The sequence below is a fragment of the Lytechinus pictus genome, chromosome 2 (assembly GCF_037042905.1).
Source record: "Lytechinus pictus isolate F3 Inbred chromosome 2, Lp3.0, whole genome shotgun sequence".
Classification (NCBI taxonomy): domain Eukaryota; kingdom Metazoa; phylum Echinodermata; class Echinoidea; order Temnopleuroida; family Toxopneustidae; genus Lytechinus; species Lytechinus pictus.
In genome coordinates this window covers 25,961,770-25,986,745 of record NC_087246.1, presented here as the reverse complement: position 1 = coordinate 25,986,745, position 24,976 = coordinate 25,961,770, and the positions used below count along the sequence as shown (strand labels likewise).

The 24,976-nt window shown below is 35.1% G+C and overlaps 2 protein-coding genes across 3 annotated transcripts in view; one reads left to right on the top strand and one right to left on the bottom strand.

The window, feature by feature from the left end:
- Positions 1–606: 606 nt before the first annotated feature.
- LOC129273293 (derlin-1-like) lies at positions 607–10,792 on the bottom strand. Its single transcript, XM_054910312.2, has 7 exons — positions 10,132–10,792; positions 9,414–9,525; positions 8,735–8,799; positions 7,794–7,820; positions 7,150–7,298; positions 6,543–6,653; positions 607–5,911 (listed from the first exon to the last, which is right to left on the bottom strand). Exons 1-7 carry the CDS (start codon positions 10,288–10,290, stop codon positions 5,767–5,769), a joined length of 768 nt encoding a protein of 255 aa, XP_054766287.1. The 5' UTR covers positions 10,291–10,792; the 3' UTR covers positions 607–5,766.
- Positions 10,255–24,976, top strand: part of LOC129254500 (TBC1 domain family member 31-like) — a 29,554-nt gene continuing 14,832 nt past the window's right edge. Inside the window, exons 1-10 of one of the 2 annotated variants that reach the window (XM_064114324.1) lie at positions 10,255–10,698; positions 14,835–14,990; positions 17,368–17,483; positions 18,059–18,237; positions 19,195–19,343; positions 19,827–19,986; positions 20,358–20,558; positions 21,173–21,388; positions 22,008–22,090; positions 22,990–23,136. In XM_064114324.1, coding sequence (XP_063970394.1) covers positions 10,622–10,698; positions 14,835–14,990; positions 17,368–17,483; positions 18,059–18,237; positions 19,195–19,343; positions 19,827–19,986; positions 20,358–20,558; positions 21,173–21,388; positions 22,008–22,090; positions 22,990–23,136 — 1,484 coding nt within the window. In that variant the 5' untranslated portion in view covers positions 10,255–10,621. The remainder of the gene's footprint in view (positions 10,699–14,834; positions 14,991–17,367; positions 17,484–18,058; positions 18,238–19,194; positions 19,344–19,826; positions 19,987–20,357; positions 20,559–21,172; positions 21,389–22,007; positions 22,091–22,989; positions 23,137–24,976) is intronic. The other variant, XM_064114327.1, reaches the window with a different exon arrangement.

Sequence of the window (24,976 nt, the reverse complement as noted above, 5' to 3'; positions counted from 1 at the left end):
CCACGGAGGATCATTTTATTGTTACTGGGCGTGCTGAGCATTGTCACAGCACCCCCAGTAACAATAGATAATCCTCCGTGGATAGGTCCATGCTTTAGAGCTCAAGATATATCATGGAACGACAAGTGTTGAAGCAAAAATTTCAATTAATTCGAGAAAATATAACATCTAAAGTGCGTACAAACCTGCAAGTTCTCCACCAAAACCTACAATTTTGAAAAACATTGCTGATTTTGTGTTGTCAATTGTGATAACTTCGTAACTTTTCAATCTATTTTGAAGAGACTATTGTCCTCTCTTTCCTATTTCTTTTCATAAAACTGACCATCAGTCACAGATCCAGACGGTGGGGGATGTTAAGGGGGGCAGCTAGGACCCCTAATTTATGACCATTTTTTGCTTGTCACATTTAGAGTGGGGCCTCTCCTTTGCACAATGCAGGATCCATGGACCATCTACCCCACCCTCTCCCCCTGTTACATTGATTTCACTTTTTCAATCCAGTTTGAAATGTGACTGTTTCTCTCAGTACCAGCTTCCACGCAAATATTCATTGCTCTTCAACACAGTGAAATAGAAAGAGACCTGTAAACAAAATTGGATGCCTCAGTTGAGAATATCTTTATTTGTTATCTTAACATACAGAAAAGGCATAATAAATCAGTCGAATGGTACAGAAGGGAATATATATATACTGCATGTAAAAAAGTAATCAAGAGGGATGATATTCAGAGAAGCCCCATAGCCGGGGTTTTCAATCAAGAGGTTCAATTCTTTCTCTTCCACTTGTGCCAGGCACGGATACAGAGTCTGACAGGGTTTGAATGTGGTTGAAAAATTTGACAAGCAAAAAAAAAGTTATAAAGAAAACTTGATTGGGCATTCCGGCCAAGAATAACTATTTTTCCTCTATTTTTTTTCTTGCTTTTGAACACCCTGGCTACAGGCACGCAGAGATTATGGAATATTGAAATTTAAATTTACCATACAAAGAACGAGCAAATCTTCAGCTTTCCTTAGATATATTAGTTGTACCTCTGACACCATGCATGGCTCAATATGATTCTGAAGATTTTGAAATGAAACTTTCACTGACACCTCACCAGCTGGTTGATTTCTGTCACTGGACATGGTGACTTTAAATAGCCCCTTTATAGACTATGTTAATGAATGCATGACTAAAAAGTTTGCTTTTCCTCTTTCCTGTTGCTTCATATTAAAATGGAATCTGTACCAGCTACTTTCCAGGTTAATTTCTTCAATTATACATGGTGCCATCAAGGTATCAAATAATAAACTAAGAAGTTGCTTTCATATGGTGGTAAATTTAAATTGTAATAACCAACAGTCTATATAAATATTAAGCCTCTAATATTGGATTACCTTTATTCTGATATGCACTGTATATGCATATATACAATGTATGTATACCGGTAAACATGTATACACCTGTGGAAATTTTGTACAATCACTAATACACAGAGCAACAATATCTTTTCATCAACAAGGCAGTTGGAACTTGGAAAAACATCTCACCAGAATTTGAGTTATAAATACGTTTGTAAATTTTATGTATCACGACTAAGGAGATGAATAATACATATATACCATACATGTACATGCAATTGTAATACACTTCAGATTTTTCTCACTGCATGGCTGTCCCCCCCCCCTCTCTCTCCCATGGAAATTAAACACTATATCAATGTTCCATCTCATTCGATCGCTTCATGAAGCTATTCATATCTTTGCATTACTTAACAAAAAAAGGGCTAAAATATAACATGTCAGCCAAACTTAAGTCGTTCTTAACCTCCTACATAGACTATAAATCCACATTATCATATTCTTGGCTACCGTTTATAAAGCATGAAATAAATAGCAGAATATTGGATTTTTTTAACACTACAATTCAAACATCGACCAGGGAATTACATGCCTTAGAACACAAATGCCAGCTCACCAGCCAACCCCCTCCCAAATGCTCAAAACTAATGACATGTAAAATTTAGGTACACTTCATCCTCTCACAACACACCACATTGCTGGATTGACAAGATCTTGTATCTCAAATTTTTGGGAAATTCTGTTTCATTGCAAAACAAACTATCAAGTAATTCCTGAGTCTTTAGCTCTTTTTAAAGGTCAAGTTCACCCCAGAAAAACGGTGTTTTGAATCAATGGAGAAAAATCAAACAAGCAGAACGCTGAAAATTTCAGCAAAATCGGATGAAGAATAAGAAAGTTATGGCATTTTAAAGTTTCGCTTATTTTGCGGAAAATAGTTATATGCACATCTCAGTGATATGCAAATGAGACAGACAATGTTCCTCACTATTTATTTTGCTTTTTATTGTTTGAATTATGCAATATTTCAAGTTTCACAAATTTGACAATAATGACCAACTGAACCATAAAATGTGAAAACGATGCAACTCCACATGTCCAGGAAAGAATAAAACTTTGTTTCAAATTACAATGGGGAGAAAATTAAAATATTTTATGTAATGAAATACAAAAGAAGTAGTGAGTGGGTGATGCAACTCCACATGTCCAGGAAAGAACAAAACTTTGTTTCAAATTACAATGGGGAGAAAATTAACATATTTCATATAATGAAATACAAAAGAAGTAGCGAGTGGGTGATGTCATCAGTCCCCTCATTTGCATATCAACCAGGATGTGCATATAACTGTTTTGTGAAATTAAGCAAAACTTTAAAAAGTCATAACTTTCTTATTTTACATCCAATTTCAATGAAATTTTCAGTGTTATGCTTATTGGACGTTTCTCTTTTATTCAAATCAACTCTCTGCTGGGGTGGACTTGTCCTTTAAAAAAAGCTACTACAGAGTGTGAAATACAGACTTTCTTATTGGATACATTGTTATACATGTATGTGTCATCAGTTTTCACACTCCTATGCGAAGTTTGTTTTCCGGCATCGATATATACAAAGACCACTCTAGAAGGGACACAAAAATATGAACTTTAAAAGCAGGTGATCTTTACATACATGATCATTAATAGACATTATAACATTATGATCAACTGTCCAACAGTTCTGGGCAGGTGGTCACTAAAGCAAGTTTTGTGGTATATATTTGATAGTTAATTCATCTTTCTGTATATTTCAAAAACTTGTCTGAAGTGATGACACAGCAGATGGATTTAAATGTAATACAAACTGAAACATGTAAGGCACTTTCATTACAAAATGAAAAATGAAATTTCATCCAGAAAAGACTCTTATAATATAAAGATAGAACTTTGATCACAAAGTAATCTGGGTGTAGCAGCTTACAATATCTCCCCTTTTTGGGTGTGTGTGTGGGGGGGGGGGAGCTTCTTTTTAGATACGAAATATAAAACTGTGGCCTTACAGAAGGTTCCTTAAAAAGAAGGGAATCCATCCAAAGAAAAAGTTGTTTTGACAGGAAAGAGAAAAATCAGACAAGGTGATAGAAGAAAGTTTGAACAATATCGGACAAACAATAAGAGAGTTATGAATTTTCAAGTTGTAAAAATTGGTAATCACTATGTCTATGGAGACTTCAAATTGGCAGTATATGTGATGTCATGATGTAAGGCAAGGAATACTCTTCCATGTACTCTAATACATAAAATTGCTAAAATGTCAAGTTTTTCCAAAGTTTTACTCCAAATTATGTTTTTCTTTCACGAGTACATAAAATGACATACCACCTGGGTTATATTATATATTACTACCCCAGGGGAATGGGTACTCCAAAGAAAACTACAAATCCTTGATAATAAAGTACATGGCCTATGGGAAAGTTGTCCTGGCCCCTTGTCATAATTTACTTACCCAGTTGCCAATTTGAAATCTACATAATATTACGGATCTCAATTTTTGAAGCAGTTATAACTTTCTTTTTGCACGTCCGATTTCTTTCATACTTTCACCATTCTGTTTTATTTATTTTTCTCCTCTCCAACATATTTTATGACCAAGGCTGGATTCCCTTTTAAAAAAGACAACAGATCACAGTCTGTTCTTCCTATGTATTACAGATTAGGAATTGGTCCTGGCTGGAAACCTCAATGATATGGCAGTAAGCTAAATTTGTTTTTTTTCAAGCACATATCAAAATAGTATTGGCTGTGGTGTTTGTTTTGTTTTATTTTGTTCTTTTAAGTAAAGTCAGTTTTGGCTGATGCTGAATTCATCTTTAGTATAAATCAATAATATTTTCAAATATGGAAAACCACGTCTGAATACTTGTCAAATATCATCTTTTGAGTCACTTTATAAAAACAAGTGGAATGCCTCTGGCCGTCTCACCTGCATCACGCGATTCAATATAGCAGCAGTGCTGATTTTGAAAACTACTATAACTCGCACAAGATGTTCAGTGATACTTGGTTACTCTTATTTCCACGTTTTATGAACTAGACCAATACACTTATAGAGATATGATGGCAATTCAACAAATACCCCCAACGTGGCCAAAGTTCTTTGACCTTACATGACCTTTGACCTTGATCATGTGACCTGAAACTCGCACAGGATGTTCAGTGATACTTGATTACTATTATGTCCAAGTTTTATGAACTAGACCAACACACTTTCAAATTTATGGCTGTAATTCAACAAATACCCCAATTTGGCCAAAGTTCATTGACCCTAAATGACCTTTGACCTTGGTCATGTGACGTGAAACTCATGCAGGATGTTCAGTGATACTTGATTAACCTTATGTATAAGTTTCATGAACTAGGTCCATATATTTTCTAAGTTATGATGACATTTCAAAAACTTAACCTTAGGTTAAGATTTTGATGTTGATTCCCCCAACATGGTCTAAGTTCATTGACCCTAAATGACCTTTGACCTTGGTCATGTGACATGAAACTCAGGCAGGATGTTCAGTAATACTTGATTAACCTTATGGCCAAGTTTCATGAACTAGGTCCATATACTTTCTAAGTTATGCTGTCATTTCAAAAACTTAACCTCAGGTTAAGATTTGGTGTTGACGCCGCCGCCGCCGTCGCCGCCGCCGTCGGAAAAGCGGCGCCTATAGTCTCACTCTGCTATGCAGGTGAGACAAAAAATCAATAATGATGTGGATTTTAATCATTTCACAAAAAAACATTAATTTATTAATCTAATAATGTATGGTAACTAAGCTCCAGTAGTGGGAAAGTTGGCACATTGAAAATTCAACTAGTTTTCACCTGAAATGAAATTACTACACATATAAACGTCAAACATAGGTCATATTTATTCAAACATAGTTGATTCAGAAATACCTAAAGTATCAAAGAAATAAATATTAGAATTTTGTGCAAAACTTTCATTTAAGTCACTTGAGTATGACATTTCTGTCAATAAGATATCAAAGTGAAGTTTACCTGGAACAGCAAACAAATCATTTGAGCACCCAAACTGTAGCCTCGATCATGACATGTGATCATTTCTATCATTTTATTAAAAAGTCGGTAGAACATTTCATGAAAGGATGTGTTAGATGTTTAAACTGAACAAAGGTCTGTCTTATCAGACAGTTACCATGGTAATAATCAGACACATGTGCTTCACAGCCAATAAATACCAAAGAAAGTTGCCTCCTCAGACAACACATGTTGATGAAACAAACTCTCCCATGGATCAGATTCTGAGAAATCAGATAAAGACTATCTTTAACCTGTTTCATACCAAACTTTCGTTATTATTAATCAACATTATCTTGAGGCAAAATATTTTGAAAGCATTCACATTACAATTACAATGAAAGTACTTTAGTTGCCACCCCCTAAGACATGGCCCTGGCCCCAGTTATGACGTCCCTGTCCTTGTCCTCTGTCATCAGGTCGATCTCTCCTGAAAGCTGGTGCCTGGCCGAATCCACTTACTCCTCCACGACGGTTTGGAAAATATTTGTATCTATAAAAAAAACATGCATAAAAAGGAGAGATAGAATCACTAAAATTGTTGTAAAGCAAATGTATACCAAAATAACCACTTTAGTAGATTTAGTACTTTTCCACTGAAAAAAAAATTGAATCAGTTGACCTTTTTTTAAGAAAGTGAAACACAATGATATGGCCCAGGGAATATATAAAATGGGGTAGGGGGGAACAAGATTACTCTTTTATTAAACCAATCAGAAAATTCACAAAGCTCATTTTCTACTTAAATAATAGGGTCACTTTGGACATTTTTTTAGGGGGTGGATTCCCCATAAGTTTAAACCTGATACAGTCATCTACAAATTTCTTGTGCATAACCTATATCTTTAAAGAAAATACAATAACTATAGATTTGTTAAATTCGACATTCCTTAGTTTTTTTAATCTGCAGATACAGCTATCAGAATTCTTCAGTGAATTCTGGCCTGTTTGAATGTCATAAATAACCTTGTTGCTGTCCTTAATTTCTCCCTCCACAAAAAACCACCACCACCTAACAATATCTCTAGACAGTTTTAATTTTAATAAGAGAATATGCAATTCAAGAAGCACACAAAACTCATCTCTGCAAGTGTGGGTAACAAATGAGAGGTTTCATTACTTACAAGATTTGAGGAGTAGAGAGAAAAGCGGTTCCACCAAAGTCTTGAGGATACTTGAACATGAGAAAGAAGTAAAGATGACCAACCACAATACCAATCAGCTCAGCTAGTCCACTGTAGGAAGGACAAAAATTTCTTACAGTCATATTTGAAGAAAAAAAATATTTGATAAAGCTGGGATGGAAATACATAGCAAAACTTGAAAATATAATATAAAATAATCAGACATTAACAATGATAGCCTATTTAATTGATATGGAGACACAAGACATGTACAAAACATCTCTGAAAATTTGATTGATAATAATGAGGATTATTGCACATTCAGTTTGAAATTCAAGGAATTATTCAGAAAGGTGTCTCCCCATTTACAATCATGTTGTTCATGATAAGTGCAAGGATTTGTAATGACAATATGCTTGCAAAATTACTGTGTGGAAAGGCTTCGACTTTTAGTAAGGTGCATTAGTATCATATATGCTTTTTGATAGGTTCCTCATTATTTTACTTTGTAATACAGTGAATGTGATTATTGTCATTATGTTCTTATTTGCTCAAGATGTATGTTTTTGTGGAATGTGAAACAATAAATCAAATTAAATCATCTTACCCTCCTCTGAGGATCCAATTGAAAGCAACAAGAACCCAGGGAAGATACATAGCCTTGAATCTAGTACCAAACCAGAATGAAACTATCGAATCACGGTTGAGCTGACACCACACATAGAGGACGCTAAGAATCATCGGCTCCATTAGCATCTAAAAGTATGAGAAAGAAGCATGAAATTAGCAGAAATAGATCCCTACCGTACCTGTAAGGCTGATCACAAACAAAATTGTCACACACTCTCACTTCAAACAAGGGTTTGCTCAGTGTAAAAATAGTAACAGCAGTCAATGGTAATATTTTCAGTTCACCATTTAAAAGCTTACTACTTGAATTTTTATTTCTTGTATAGAATGAAATACAATGCAATTTCCAATGGATTTTGGGAGAACATTTGAGTATATTCAATGGAAATGATATGTTAAGGATTTGATTGAGAATCTGAGAACATTCTGAAAATTTGTAAATATCACTATTGGATAAAAATCAAAGAAAATTATGAAGATTAAAGAAATCAACATAGGCTTTTTAACAAATTTATATTTTTTTCAAAGACAATGGATTCTGAAATGATATTCATTTATAAAACAAAATATATCATGTTCCATGTAAATGATAAAACATACAAAGAGAAAATATTGACTTACCAATAAAGGTGCTATAAACCCAATGATCTAGTCAAATAAATGATGGTTAAGAAAGAATAATTAACAACAAGATCACTATAGTATTTAAAGTCTTTTCCCCTTTTCATTCCGTGTACTGCGAGTGAATTCACTTTCATCTTTCACATAAAATTAAATGTGAACTTTTGTGAAGAAATGCCGAATGTGGGTCAATTATAAAGTAAAGAATGCTCAATACAAGTCTACAGTGGTGCGAGAAAGTTAGTGAACCCCAACACAAAATGCACTCCTTCATGCTGAATGTTGACAACAACACTACAATGGTTGGCCTGCCCAGAGAAACTAACTTTATTGAATGTAATATCTTATCATCTGACTTCAAAATTTAATATCTAAAACATGGCAGAATTTGAACATGTTCATTTTCTGGTGGGGTTTACAAACTTTTTGGCACCACTGCCACACTCACAGTAAGCTAAATTGACGCCTGTTGTCATGGTTAAGTACGCTATTTTATTCATGAGTCCAATGTTTTGAATCGATGAGTCCACTCTTCATAACAGTGGAATCATGAATAAATTGGCGTACTTAACCAGGGCAAAAGGCGTTGAATTGTTGCACTGTGACAAAAGTGCACATCAGCATTGGACATCTTGTTAATATATGAGGTAAATAAGCCTAATTTATACAGGAAATCTACAAAAACCATGGGTTCAACGGATGGTTTTCAAAACCACCTTGTAAATTCGGGCCTTAGTGTCTAAGAAATCTTTAAAATTTTACCACCGAATAATCTTTCTAAAAACTATTGCTTAAAATTCCAGATACCTACATAAACCACACTACAAAGAATTTTCATATTGAATTGTAAAATGCAAGAATACAATATTAATTCTATTTCTAATACATTTTGCGAAAAATAGAGAGTATCATGCCATTGTCGGTAGCATAGAAAAGGATACAACAAGGCAAATCCAGTTGAATATTAACATGAAAACATAGTCTGCTGGTCGGCCATCAAAAATGCCTGAATTGAAAAAAAGAGAAAAGATTGAGAAGGCTTTAATAGGTCAACATGTGAATGTCTAGAACAAATAAAATGTTCAATGTAGGCCTGAAGGTTAAAATAAGAAACAGGCCTGAAATTATGATATTATAAATAATATGGCAAGGCCACTTCCTATTTTTTTAAGGGAATATTTTACAAATACATTAGTACAGTAGTCAGTACAAATTATCGGAAAATATTATACATGTTAGGGTATTTAGGCCAATATCATAAGGGCATCGATCCCAGGCCATTGCCTTGGATCAATTTGAGCCCTGTTTACATCCTGGATAAAAAAAATGAATTTGAAAGGATGACAAATTTCAAATCATTTACAATGCAGATTCGTAAATTATGCACGAAATGGTTATATCTGTATTTTTCCACACATCATACATTTGTTGTTTTTAACATCTTCATATTTTATCATTTAGCTTCTGCTTTATACTTGACTATATTAAGGAAACATTCAAACCATGTCTAACATTTTCAAGCATTTATATGCCAAGATATTTAATAATGAAGAAATGCTTGGTCCTTGGAAACTGATCAAAAGTGCAACAACAATCTTATTCTGGCGTTATTTGACAAACCTGATTCTAATCTTGTTGAGTAGCTGTATAAAAAGTAAAGCTGAATTAGGTAGTGAAATCCAGTCATTGGAGTGATTGGAAAGAAGAAAACTGCTGTTATTGGCCTCCATATCTATACCAGAAACATGAAAGAAATAAAGAGATATTAATGAGTCACTCTTCTTGGGAAAAAAAGGTTATCGGTGGTAATCACCCACTCATAATATTTCAGAATAAACATTCACCTGCAATACCTCGACAAATATCATTGAAATCCGAGTCAAAATGGTGGGAAAATCTGAGTCAAAACGGTGGGAAAATAAATGAATTTCAGAAATTCACACATACATGTAGGGTCTGGCCTCATAAAAAAAAAATGCAGCCTTTCTCATCAATCCGTGAATTTGCAAAGCTAAAGTTAACTGGGTGCGCACTTCAAGAAAATGATATTTCTCTAATTGTCTCAATCTTTTTTGTGAACTTTTTGGCACACTTACTCAAAAGAATATAAGGAAAATTATCAAATTAAAATCTTATGGAATCATTAGACCCTTTCATTGAAATTTGTGCACACATGCATTGTCGATGCGACAGCGACAGTGCAGGGATTCATACTTTTTAACTGTTTTAATTAAATGTTGTTACCTCAAAACCCATTTGTACACCCCCGGCCCAGCACACACACAAACACAACTAAAATACTGGGGGACGTGTCCACAGAAAATTAACACCATCTTACTTGAAATCTGTAGAAAACCAGTTCAAAGCTCAGGATTAATAATTTCATGCTAACCAGCCCAAATCGGGCTATGAGTGGGACTACAATAGAACCAGTGAACCAATAACGAGTTATTTGCGGAATTCCGCGATACCAGTCCCCTATATCACTTTGAGACATTATTGGAGAGTACTCTGGCGATCTAAAAATGAAGTATCACTATCAGTCTTGAAAATCCTACTGCAAAGTGCCAGAGAAATGTCTGTCATTTATTCCAAATCGATGCCAGTCAAGATTGTATTTCCCAAGCAATTCGACGTGTACTTAATATTGATTCGCTGCTCCTCTAAAATTATCAATCGATGCAGATGTTACGTTTTATATATATGCTGGAGTTATCAATTATGATATACCGAGGATCAGCGAACGCGCTAACTTCAAATGTAGTAGACTAGACTAGCATCAACTTCGTTGGAACAATATTTAAAACAAAGGAGACATTCTAGACAATATGCAACATCTCGATCTAGATAGAAGAGGCTCAGGGAAAATATGGCATCGAAAACCCAATCCATCAAGTGACAATGGGTAAGATTTTTGCGCAAACTGATGGTAGTTGAACGCGATCGCGATAAGATTCTACTCCACTCGACTAGCGACTCGACTCAAACAAGTCTCACGGACAGCTCAGCAAGGAGCTCCACCCACGCCCCCGAAGCTTCGGCGGCGCTTGCGCTCAAGATTCTGGACCCGGTGTCGTGGTGGGGAAAGGGGCGGTGCGGTGATTATTAATATGACAGACACAGTCACAGACAGTCTCAAACACACAGCCAGGAATTAGACAGAGTTTAAGATATATTTTGTTGAAATTATAATTTTGGAAACTAGAAACTACTGGTACATGTAGTCTCACTCACACAAGCATGCGAGGACGAGGTTAGTTGTACTAGTATTACTAATATTACTAACCTCGCACAACGCATGTCATTTCATTATGAATTTTGACGTTTTCATTCATCACACGAATGTGAGAGAATGAAACACGCCAAAATCTTCACAATATACTAAATTTATTCATCTAAATCTTATCATTTAATTTAATTTTAAAATGGTGCTCGAACGTATTTATAAAAAGGGATTTTAAACGCTTACCTCCAAATCTATGCCAAGACACTCCGTCCGATCCTTAATACTGCGGTGGAAATTACACAAACAACCATCGAAACGCGAATTTTTCCTATCGAACAGTCTAGATTCAAGTCGTCGGCGCGTAATAGGAAATTGTACCAAAAAATCAACAGGTTGCATCTCACGTATAATCGCTGATGGCGCTACATCATAAAATAACGCTGAACAGCGAAAAAAATTGCGGAGCGCCAAGAACGCAACCAGCAGTACAGCTGATCTGACGTAAACGACGTAAACAAGCAAGTTTATTAAATAATATCGCGCGCCCTCTCTGTGCGTATAGAGAAAACCAGGGGTGGTATTCTGAAAACGTTCTTATCTTTGTTCTTATCTTTTATCTTATCTCATTGAGATAAGAAGACGTTAAAATCATTGCAAATCGGTATTCTGAAAATCTTCTTAACGCGTTCTTATCTCTGTAAGGACTGCCTCCTTCTTATCTTCAACACACCCATTTTTAGGATATTACCAATCAAAATGCGCTTTATATTGTCAGTTTAACCAATAGAAGCGTTCCTTATGTCAAGAGAATAACATGGGCACTGCGCGTACACTGTTTCTGGCGCATTGCGCGAAATAGGCATTTTATACGCAATGACTGATTATTATTTCGAGACACGTGCACAATAACGATAGAAAGAAAGAAAGAAAGAAAGAAAGAAAGAAAGAAAGAAAGAAAGAAAGAAAGAAAGAAAGAAAGAAAGAAAGAAAGAAAGAAAGAAAGAAAGAAAGAAAGAAAGAAAGAAAGAAAGAAAGAAAGAAAGAAAGAAAGAAAGAAAGAAAGAAAGAAAGAAAGAAAGAAAGAAAGAAAGAAAGAAAGAAAGAAAGAAAGAAAGAAAGAAAGAAAGAAAGAAAAAGAAAGAAAGAAAGAAAGAAAGAAAGGGAGGGAGGAAGGATGGAAGAAAGAAAGTAAGTAAAGAAAAAAAAGTAAATAAAGCAGGTACGAATAAAGAATAAAACAGGAAGAAAGAAAGTAAGTAGATAAGAAAGGAGACAGAAAAGGGTCAGAACAAAGTAGAAAAAAATGAAAGAATAAACGAAAGAAAGCAAGCAAAAAGAACTTAAATGAAGAAAAGGAAAGAAAGAAACTTAAAGAAAAAAAAAGGACAAAAAGAGATTAAAATGATAAAATGAAGGAATAAAGAACTGAAAAAAAAAACAGAAAAAACGAGTGAAAGAAAAAAAGAAAGAGAAAAAGAAGGAATACAAAAATGTAAAAGGTGAAGAAAGAGAGAAAAAGGAAAATGAAACAATGAAAGAGAAATAAAAGCAAAAATAAAGACTAAAGAAAGAAATCGAAAGAAAGGTTAATTCAAAGAAAGAAAGACAAATAACGAAAAGGGAAAATAAAAAAGGAAGAAAGATGAATAATAAATTAAGCAAAGTAAAATAAACATAAGGAAGAGATTAAAAAATTCAAAAGAATAAAGCAAAAGATATAAATGAAGAATGAAAGAAAGGAAGATAGACAGATAGAAAGGGAGAAAAAATGAAAATAGATAAAGAAAGACAAAAGGATAGAAAAAAAGGTGAAAAACAAAATAAAGGGTGGATGAAAGAAATGATGGAAAGAATACATGTTATTACCAGTGGTCATCTTTTTTTAGCAAGAAAGAACGCGAACATCGTGAGATGTGATAACCCTCTAGCTATCTTAAATATTATCATAGATATCGTAAAAGATAAGAAAGATAAAAGATAAGAACGTTTTCAGAATACCACTTATCTTTATTTTGTTCTTATCTTTTTAGCGCGCTTTTGTATTATGCGCGTGTACTAAATTTACGCGCTCAGCATAGGATGGAAAGCAAGATAAGATAAGATAAGAACAAAAGATAAGAAAAAGATAAGAACGTTTTCAGAATACCAATTTGAGAACGTGACGTAGATAAGAACAAAATTAAGATAAGAACGTTTTCAGAATACCGCCCCAGCAAATTAGCTCCATGCCTGCTTCGACATCAAGAAAATCATTGATATACATGTAAAGTACCAGAAAGACAGAGAGGAAATGAAATTGGCTTCATATCGTTTGGTACTGAAAGTTTCATATCCAAAGCTTACTTGATTTAAAATGTAGATATTTTTCTAATTTTTACAAAAGAGGAATAAACTTATTGCAAGTGCCGTGCCAGTGGTTATCCTGTGCACGGCGGCGGTAATGTACCCGTGGGTGATGTAGTCTAGTCTATCAAGAATATGAAGAAAAATTCTCTTGACTTTGAAAGATTGTTTTCAGTTGATGCCAAACTAGAACATTAATATCTTCAAGTTCAAGTAAGACTAGATGCCGAGTTCTGGCTGGACCAAGCAAAATTATAATTAGACAGCTGGCAGCCGTCTCTTTCGAGGAGTTTTTTAACATTTTAATATTTTTTTTAATTTCTCCTCGTACACCGCTATCGTGCACTCAAGGGTTCATTACATGCCGCCGCACACAGAAAAATCAAGCCATAGATGTCGTGTGTTGTGGACACCAGAAGTGGGGTCGCAGCACGCGCGGCCCACTAGTTAGAAATCCACTGCCAAATGCGGTACATGGTGCGAGGTAATAGTATAGTAATACTAACCTCGCAATACGTGTGAGTGGCTATCGTGCAGCCACCATTAGGGGGTTAACAATGCAAAATCCACCGACGGGGCTCATCGATTTTTGTCTTTATTTCATAAAAATATATAAAAAGAACTGTACCAAAATAAAGATTATTTATAAAGTTTATTTTTCCAAAATAAAGATTAATATTCCGTTTTGGCCTGAAATGCACCAAAACGGAATATTAATCTTTATTTTGGAAAAATAAACTTAAAAGGAGAAAAAACAGTGACTTATTTCGGCTGTCGCGCAACTTCACTTCCCTGTTTTATCCAAACTTAATACATAAACATATGGCCATTGAGTCCCTGTATAGATGGAGCTAGAACTTCGGTCTCTGTATTTGGTGAGTGGAGCCAACGGAGTTCAGCGGAACAACCAACATAACAGAGACCTAAGCTTTTGGTCTAAATTATAATATGACTTATTAGTTCATTCTCACTTAATAAATACAATTTATACATTTTATACCAATGGATAAGCCAAGATTAAGTTATTGAATCATTCATGTTTCAGTTATTTATGATTTTGTGGTCCTTTTCTTGACGTGAAAAAAAAATTATATCAGCCTTTAACCAAAATTTACCAGGCAGGTTTTGAACTCTTGCTATATCTTTGATGCCCAACAAATCCATCTTAATGTTGATCAATTTTTTTTTAGTTGAAAACAGTAACACCTAAACATAATTAAGTTTAATATCAATGATTTGATAACTTATTCTTAGCTTATTTATTGTTATACCGTACAGTCACTATACCTATATTTTTTTAAGGAAGTATTATTTTATTTTTTTTGCTTGGCAAAAATTGGTATAGCCTATTCTTGTCTCACATGTAGACATTCATTTTAGTAGATCTACATGTACATGTAGCGGGGGTATGCACTGTTTGCTGAAAGGCCCGAATTTGAAATAAGAATGTCTTGATTGTGTTTATTTGTTAGGTTGATGGTTCAGATTGGCAAGGAATCTTCTGCAGCACTCAAGTTTCAAGGTCATGCCATCCGTTTCTTGCAGGCTGGGTTTGATGCCAGTGGAGATAGGTTCATAGCTGGAGATCATCAAGGAAATATATATGTCTTTGATCTCCATAGAAACAGGTAATTAAAGGTCAAGTCCACCCCAAGAAAATGCTGACTTGAAAAAATAGAGAAAAATCAAACTTGCATAGTGCTGAAAATTTCATCGAAAATCGGATGTAAAATAAGAAAGTTATGAAATTTTAAAGTTTCGCTTATTTTTCACAAAAGAGTGATATGCACAACTAGGTGAGTCAGTCGATGATGTCCATCACTCACTATTTCTTTTGTTTTTTATTGTTTGAATTATACAATATTTCATTTTTTTTTAGATTTGACAATATGGACCAACTTGACTGAACCATATATTATTAAACAATGTTATTCCACATGTTCAGGGAGGAATTAATCGTTGTATCCCTTGACAATGAGGAGAAAATTAGAATATTTCATATAATAAAATACAACGAAATAGTGAGTGGATGACGTCATAGTCTCCTCGTTTGCATACCGGCCAGGATGTGCATATAACTTTTGTGAAATTAAGCATAACTTTAAAATGTCATAACTTTCTTATTTTACATCCGATTTTGATGAAATTTTCAGTGTTGTGTTTGTTGGATTTTTTTTAATCCAAATCATTTTTTGTTGGGGTGGAATTGTCCTTTAAATGAATAGTCTTATGTGACATGCTATTGTCAGATTTAATAAATTTCTGTTTAAATGTTAACATTTCAAGTAGAGGGGTCAGATATTTATAGTATACATTAGTCCAGATTGGATGTTGATGTATGGAAGCTTTCTTTCCCATTTCGCAAAGCTGGCACATAGGGTCACCTGACTCCCAGTCTCTATTCAATCCGGTACCAAACCCTCATCTCCCCTCCTTACTGGGTTTGAGGATTGGGAGTCAAAGACGCCCTCTATGTCAGCTTTAGGAAAGAGAGCTTCCATACATCAGTATGCAATCTGGTCTAAGTAGTGAGTATACGTAAAACAAGTTGTTCACTCATGATATCAGGTGATTACTGTAAGCGTTTTTTCTTTTTATTGAGACAGTCTACATTGTACATAACAGCTTTAGTCCACTCTTCATTCCTTGTCTGTTTTCCTCACCGCATAGGGACGCCTATGGGCAGGGATATGCATTATACAAGCACCATCATATTCATTGTGTTTTTATTTTGACTATTTGAGATTGATTATCCTTTTTTTAAGTTTTAATACTGTCATTTAAGTTGTCAATTGACGAATACTCACAGGGCCAAGTTCACATCTTCATTAGATGAAAGGGAGAAAAGGAAGTTATACAGATTAGAAATCAACTAAGGGGGACACCGTGTAGACCCAGCAGAAATCTCTGACATCAGAGAACATTTTCACATCATCCATGTCGATAAGCAAATTATAGCTCTATAAGTTGGTCTTTTACCATATTTCATCCATTAATGAATACTTTGTTGTGCTGGGTGATGGTGATATTTTGATATTATCAAAATCCTACGATATTGTAAAGATATTGAATATTTGATAATAGTTTTGTGATTATGTTGATATAGCGCAGTATTAAACACGATGTGACCCAAATTCTGTTGACTATGAAATTAATGCTTAATCCCTGGCAACTTATCATGCTTATTGACAATAAATACTGCTCTGTAGTCTGTATTGTTTTGAAACAACTCAGAACCTCATAAGTTGGTACCCAAATGTTAGTTTATCATGGACAAGCGGGAGGAGAGTCCTGCGGGTCACAGTTCTGTGTGCGCGCCCTTCTAGGCGACCCAGATTCGCTGGCTCCTACAAAAATGCGCCTTTGAATGTCTTTGACAGATATATGGCGCTATACAAATGCTGTGCATCATCATTATCATCATCAAGCTTCAATGAAAGCCCTATTTTCATTTCTCCCTTTCCTGTCCTATTAGGATTTTTACATCTCATAATGAACGCACATGTAGATAATGAATTTTCAGATTCGGCGATATAATGTGTGTTATCACCGAAAGTTTGCTAGTGACAATCAACTAACATAGAAATCAATATCAACCAACACTACTTTTTTGCCTTTCAGCTGATGTGATGAAAAATATATGATATAATGTACGGTAATTTAAAAAATATTCTGAGTGAATTTGAAAGTGCTAGGCCAGCTCTTTAGAATGAGTTTCTTTCACTCATGTCTAGACTGAATCCCAAACAGGGTACCATTGCATAAAAGATTTATTGTAACCTTGCCATTCAATTGTAATTATTATGGTAACAATGCTCAACAACCAATCAAAATCAAGAATTCCATGAAATTTCCATTGGACAGCAAAATTAAAGTTATGGTTAGGGCAATGTTTATGTTGTGGAAAGAGTTGCAATCAACTCTTGGGCAGAGCTGCAGGGTCACCTCAATTTGAGTCACTGAAACAAATCATGATTTTATTTCCTGTCGAAACTGTTCCCACAGATTCCAACTGGTACAAAAGTTAGGAGTTTCATGTACTGCTATAGCCTTCACGCTAAGACGTAAAACAGAGTATTTAGTTGCACTCTCAGACTGCTCACTGAAATGTTATGACACAGGTAGGAATTTAATCTTTGTATAACTTCTAATCGGATAATTATTATTGGGTTCTGAGGAAATCATTTACATGTGCAGACTACAGAAACATGATTTTACAAATAATTTCATAGTACCACTGTAGCTTTGCTGAATGATTTGATTGCATACTGGTAATGAGACAACGGTCAATATTCTAATAATATTAGTTATAAATTATTGCAGTCAATAAATGAGAAAGTATTAAGTTTTCTGGAAAGCCTCCCCCAAGCATATGTTTTTGCCATCTTGATTTGCATCTAACCCATTCATCATGAAATGATTAATCTTAATAGCTCTTCTTTCCTTCTCCACATTCTGGTCTATGGATTCAAATCATCTAATCAAATCTGTTACATTATTGAAATATGCATTTTTATTTCACATTGCTTAGAGATTTGTAAAGATTATTTAGTTGCTTTGCAAGAAATTCAATTGGTATTATCCTCTGAAAGGGAAAGGGCACCTTTTATTCGTTTTTTACCTCATGATAGTATTTATGATCTCTATTTTAGATTGCCTTGTTTGAATATATCCATGAATACCATTTCCTGTGTAGATACAAAAGAGATGATAGCATGTATGAAGGGTCATCAGACTCCTGTCCACTCTCTGTCCGTTCATGCCTCTGGCCGCTATGCCTTGACCACTTCCAATGATACAGCTCTTCTGTGGGATCTTGACACATTCACCAGGAAACGCAAACTCAATGTCAAAGATGATGTCAACATTGTCAAAGTATGATAGTAATTTTCTTTCAATATTAGAAATATTCTATTATTCTTAAAACATATATTATTGATTTGTTTCTGCTGTTCTGTTCATTCATGTGATTTTATCTGATGAGTGCCTGTCAAAATGCTTACATATGCGCGTAAAAGCTGTTTGAGCTACAGCCAGGGTAATAATATCCAAGTCCTTTGGAAGCGCATAGAGATGTTATTCATAATGTGTTATGCGCTATACAAGAACGGACTATTATTATTATTATTATTATTATATGGCCATATTTTAAAATGCAATTTTCTTCTACAAAATATTCTACAATAAACTTGATATCAAAGTATAACAGTTATTAAAGGCTCTTACGATTTATGACTTTTGTATATTTCTTTTATTACTATTAGACCAATTCACATAAAAAAGAGTGACTTTCCAATAAAAGAGGACTCTTATAGTTAAATTTTTCCTTGTCTAAGTTAAGTTTCCAAAACATGTTGTTGTGTAGCTAAAGTAAACCTTTTTTCTTTTTTTTAAACACAAGTGCACACCTAGTTTCCAAGAATGCGTATAGCATTTTCATTAATTTAAGTACGGGATAAAAGAGCATTGTCAATTAAATGCCTTGCTCACAGGCATAGGTGCCGCGGCCAGGGATCAAACACCGGAATTTCCATGTATAGTTAGGCGCCTTAGACCACTCGGCTACAGCATCTCTACTAGCTGAAGTAAACTTGATTTGAATTTTGATTAAAGTTCTCTGATTTATGTTTCTTTACTGAAATGTCACACGCTAACTCATCTATAAAGTGGTATGCAAGTATGATTTTATTCCAGTTATACTCTATATCCTGTCATGTTGTTAATTAGATTAATTTTTGTTTTCTGATCACTTATTCACATAATTTTATGAGGGTACTTTATAAAGTATGGTATTAAAGATAAAGTTGACTGTTCTTTTTTTGTTTCCCCAAGGTGTTTTTCCTCCCAATGAGTAACACTATAATGACCTGTTTCCGTGACGATACAATGTTTGCTTGGGAGTCGGATACATTGCAGTGTAAATACCAGCTTCCCATCCCCCCTGGTGACAGACCACATTACAAAGCATTTGCTACTCCAAGGTAAGAAGGGATAAGGGATTTTGTCAATCAGATTTAAATCTACAGGATTGCTGTTGTGATGTATCTGGAATTATTAATATCAAACTATTCTATTCTTTTTTCGTGTGTGATTAAGAGCCTATAATTTTCATAACAGCAGAAATTAATATTAGCAGTCAGCTATTAAAGTCATGCCATTTTAAAAGATCTTTCCCCTTGTGATATACAGTATGCCTGATCTTTTATTTATTATTTGTAAATTAATTTACCTTTGTAAAGTTCTACATTGTACATTTTAAATGAGGTGAAAAACTATGAAAATGAAGTGAAATTATTATATAAAAACATACCTCTTTTGACAAATCTGTTACCCTATTGAAATGAATATTAAAAAATTTCTTCTTATACTGTATTAAATATTTTAGCAAGATGAATAGCTGGGCACTGGACACAATACCCATTACATTGACTCTATTAATCATATTTATATGTTTGTTATATCAGAGATGGAAGGTTGCTTGTAGCTGGTGGAAAATGCCAGTTTCTTCATATTTGGGCACTGCATACCCGATCTCTTCTGAGAGTCATTGAGATGCCTTCTAAAGTAAGAGCTGTCAAACAGATTCATTTCCTTCCAGAGAGCTTTGATGGAGGTGCTAGTCAGGTGAATGCTCATTCAATTCATGTATTTGAAATATGCTGACTTTTTTATTGCTATCTATTGAATGGTTTAATGAATTAGTAAATCATGTATCGTTTCGTGAAACGCTCCCGATCGTACTGTCCGACTGAATTCACACAGTAAAACTACTTCATTAAAAGTTGGCTCATGTAGGGTAATATAAAGTGAGAATCTGAGAAAATCATCCCTTCACTTCATACATCAATGGATTGAGATGATTTGAAGATTAATTAGTTTTAAATATTTTTGCAGAAGCTGTCAAAAAGATAAGCCTTGATATCATTTTGTGCTTAATCAAAATGATTAATTCCTGAAACTTGATTCTGATATACCTCTTGATTGCATTCTTGTAGATGGTTGGTGTTTTGAGTCAAGATGGTCTGGTGCGTATCGTACACATCCACAGCTGTAAGCTACTCTGTGATCTAGGTAGCCTAGACGACCGAGTGATCCACTTCACGGTCAGTCCATCTGGACGTAACATTGTGGCCATCATGGAGAGTGGACGTATGAATATCTACAGTATACCTGCACTCCTGTCTGATTTCAATAAGGTATTCATCAAAGCCATATTTTATTCCGTTTTAGTCTCCCATCGAATTACTATAACAACTAGTAGCTTTTGATTACTATCATCTAGGTTAGTGTCATAATGGTGCATAGTTGTATAGAAAATGAGACTTTTTATGAAAATGGTTGTCTTCCTTTTCAAAACTGCTAGTGTGCCTTGGTAAGAATGCCATCAACACCCTTTTAAGGGATTCGTGATTTTGAATGCTCAACATAGTCCTCAAAGTGAATAATGATACTCCGCTTTTACATAGCGCTTTACAGATGTCTTATTTATCTGTTCGTCGGACTCTTGCGTGTTCACACACAGTGTATGCACTTTATCCCTTCGGTACTCCCAGGGGAGCAATCCAGCAAGAGCTTCCAAGCTCAAATGCAAGACTTACCTCATTGCACATTTCTATGCAGACACTGATGTTTAATTGTCAAGTTGTGAATAAGACCAACTTGAAGGAATTATCTGTGATCAGTCCTATCTAAGCTTGCTTTCAGTTGTTTAATTGAAGTGATGTTCAGAGTATAAGCATTTCTTGATTTAGAAACCATTGAATTGAGCATGATTAGGAATGTTTTCTTTCTTGATTGTCTTTCTACTAAGCCACCTCCACCACTTGTGAAGGCCACAGCAGATCACAATCGTAGCAGCGCGACATCTCGTAGACAAAGATCAACCTTACGATCGATAGCACCTAGTTTTGTTGGATCTCAGTCAGTGATTGGCTCCGAGGTTGATAAGATGTCGAGAGCAGATGCCAGGATAGGAAAGACAGTAGGTGGGACTATTAGAGTTGAGATGGATGAAGATGATAATGAGGTTGGTAGAATAACATTTACATTTCTTATTTTCTCCAAACCTAACTGTGATTTATGTCATTACCCCTAGTAATTGTTTATATATCAACATTGAAGTATTTTGTTAAAGTTTACCCAGGGTGCTACATAAGCACTTGCCCGATTGCCCGGGGCAAGTAAAAGTTAGAGTCGTTCAAGTGTTTTGAAGTAAAGACCAAAACTACTTGCCCAAATTGGGCAAGCAAAATTCTCACGGTAGAATTACCACAATTAGGGTCAATATATGATATTGACCCTAATTTTGTCCATGGCAGGTAGATCAGTTCATGTCAAAAGAGAGAAAAGGGTCAATGGTTTATAAAACCGCAAAACTTTCTTTTGAAGAGGTAAAACTTTTTTAAAGGATTTTTTGGGGCAAGTGAAATAGATTATGGGGCAAGTATATTCAAACTATTTGAATAATATACTTGCCCGACTGAGCAAGTGCTTCTAAAAAGTTATGTAGCACCCTGTTTACCTATTTGATATTTGTATCATATTTCAGTGTATACTTTGAATCATCTTAGTATCAAGAAATTAAACAATATTCAACATTTTCATCACTATAATTAATACCATCTTTGATGATATAATCTTAACAGATTTCATCTTTGCCAGATGGGTTAAGTATGAACAGACTGGCAGCCATCTTGAAAGGATACGGGGAATACCCTGCCAAATACAGGTCAGTCACTTTTAAAGTGTATGGAAGTCTTTTCACGCATTAATCATATTAGTGATAAATGTTATTGTCTTGTAAATAGTATGGCCCCTATTCTGAAGTCAGGTTTAACTTAGACCACAGTCTAACTCTGTGCTAAAACTATGGGAAGCCAAATGTGTCAAAATTTTTATTAAGTTGTATGTTTCTTATGTTTACCGTGCTCTTTCCTGATTCATTGATGGTGCAGACAATAATCTATTTATACTTCCTACACAATTATGAATGATTTGAGAGCCAAATGAGGTGAAATATTATATCTCAACTGGTAATGATTTATGTAACGATTGGCTGTCCATACTTAAACCACAACTTTAAACCTGAGTTTGAGTTAAACCCGACTTCATAATACGGGCCTATATGTCCAGTTCAAGGCAAGTCAAAATGTTAGTATTGATGACAGAAACAGGACTCAGTGAGGCCAGAAACAAAGATTGAAAACCCCATCAAAGAGTGTAGGGTAGGGCTGGAATTTTTGAGCCACGCCCTTCCTTACTTCCCCATCAAAAGAAAAAAAATTATGGCATTTGTTATAAACTGGAAATTATGATCATATCAGCAGAGTTTGGGTGGTCCTTTTCAGGACTAACAATTGTGCAAGAAAGATACATGGTGTACCGTGAAACCTACTACACTATCATATCAGCTTTATTCTAATTTCCATTAAAAAGGATGTGTTCTGAAAATTCATTATTAGGGCCAATTTTGTCTTGCTGTTTATCCATTGTTGAAAATAATAATGTAGACAACTAAACCAAAATTTAAACCTTGATGAAATTTTAAGCATTCAATTGATCGATGCCTATGAGTCAAACTAAAACTCAAACTGTGTGACCTTGATTGATCCTCTTCTCGTCTTACAGGATGTTTATCTGGCGATCAATGCTAAGACTTCCTGAGAATCATGTAGCATTCAGTAACCTGGTTGATAAAGGTAGCCATCTAGCCTGGGCTAAGGTTCATGAGAACTACCCAATCAAGAGCAGGAAACTACTACGAGTACTTCAGAGGTGACTACCAAACTATAATAGTGGTAGTGTTCAGTGCTACTGCAATGTTCCGGGGAGTGTTTCGTGAAAGGAGTTGTCGGGCGTTTTATCAGACAGTTACCATAGTAACAGTGCTTCTCAGCCAATCAAATCAAGGAAAGTTGTCAGATCTTACAACAACTGTCGGACAAAAATATTGATGAAACACTCCCGCTGATCAGACAAAGAATTCAGGGGTTCGCCCCTTCTTAGTTTTGTCTGATCAGGACCACGTAACACAAAAGTTAGCGCTTAATTAAATGGCTTATTAAGAATATTGTTGTATGTGCATTTTGCTCAGTAGACTGACTAGGAACCAATCAGAATTGCTCTTTCAAATTAGTGCCACTGACAGTGTTGATTAAGACAACAAGGGAATCATGTAGCATTGGTTGATTAAGTAACAACTTCGGAAGCCTCTCTATAAGTATTTGAGCCAATACTTTCCCCCACTCTGAATAAGTACCTTCTGTCATGGAGAAATACTCTTACTGGTAGCTTGACATTGAGCTAACTTGAGATACTGTCTGTGTAATGTGTAAAGCAAAGTGTCAGTATGTAAAATGATTAAAAAGTCGGAATGTATATATTTTTTTTCTCCAAAATGAGAGATGGAGTCTGTTTTGCTCCAACAGAAAGATTTGACTGTCTTAGTGCTTCTTTTGAGTGTTGTGGCAGTAAACTCTGATATATTACTTGTTAGTCCTTTATCTAAGTTTTTTTGTTCCTCTGTGCTCCCTCCCTCCAATCTACCCATCCTTCCTCACACCCCCTTCCTCTATGCCTCTATTTCTTCCTAGTATCCTTTGCTTAATAGTCCAGTAGATATGTGAAAAAGATGCTAGAATCTGGCAGAAAGTGTGAAATTTGGCATACTGGGGTATTTTTGGGCGCTGATTAAAAAAACTGCCGGCCCCAAGCGATTTTACCATCGGGTCGGCCGCCATTTTGAAATCCAAGATGGCCGCCATTAAAAATCATTAAATGTAATTTTCTTGAGTTTTTCATGTCATGTGACACTGAAATTTGGCATATAGGGGTATTTTGAGGCACTGATTTCAAATATTGCCGGCCCCCAGCAATGTGACCATTTGGCCGGCGGCAAAATGGCCGCCATCTTGAAATCCAAGATGGCCGCCATGATATATTACTGCAATCATTTTCTCGAGTTTTATATGAACTGTGGTATTGAAATTTGGCATATAGGCCTAATTTGGCGTGCTGATTTCAAAAATTGCCGGCCCCAAGCGATTTGACCATCGGGTCGGCCGCCATTTTGAAATCCAAAATGGCCACCATGAAAAATCATTAAATGTTATTTTCTTGAGTTTTTCACGTCACTTGACACTGAAATTTGGCATAAAGGCGTATTTTGAGGCACTGATTTCAAATAATGCCGGCCCCCAGCAATTTGACCATTTGTCCAGCGGCAAACTGGCCGCCATCTTGAAATCCAAGATGGCCGCCATGATATATTATTGCAATCATTTTCTTGAGTTTTATATGAACTGCGGTATTGAAATTTGGCATATAGGCTTAATTTGGGGTGCTGATTTCAAATATTGCCTCTGACCAAATGGTCAAATTGCTGGGGGCTGGCAATATTTGAAATCAGCGCGTCAAAATACCCAAACTGTGCCAAATTTTAGTGTCACATGTCATGTAAAACTCAAGAAAATTACATTAATGATTTCTTATGGCGTCCATTTTGGATTTCAAAATGGCGGCCGACCCGATGGTCAAATCACTTGGGACCGGCAATATTTGAAATCAGCTCCCCAAATTAAGCCTATATGCCAAATTTTAATATCGCAGTTCATAT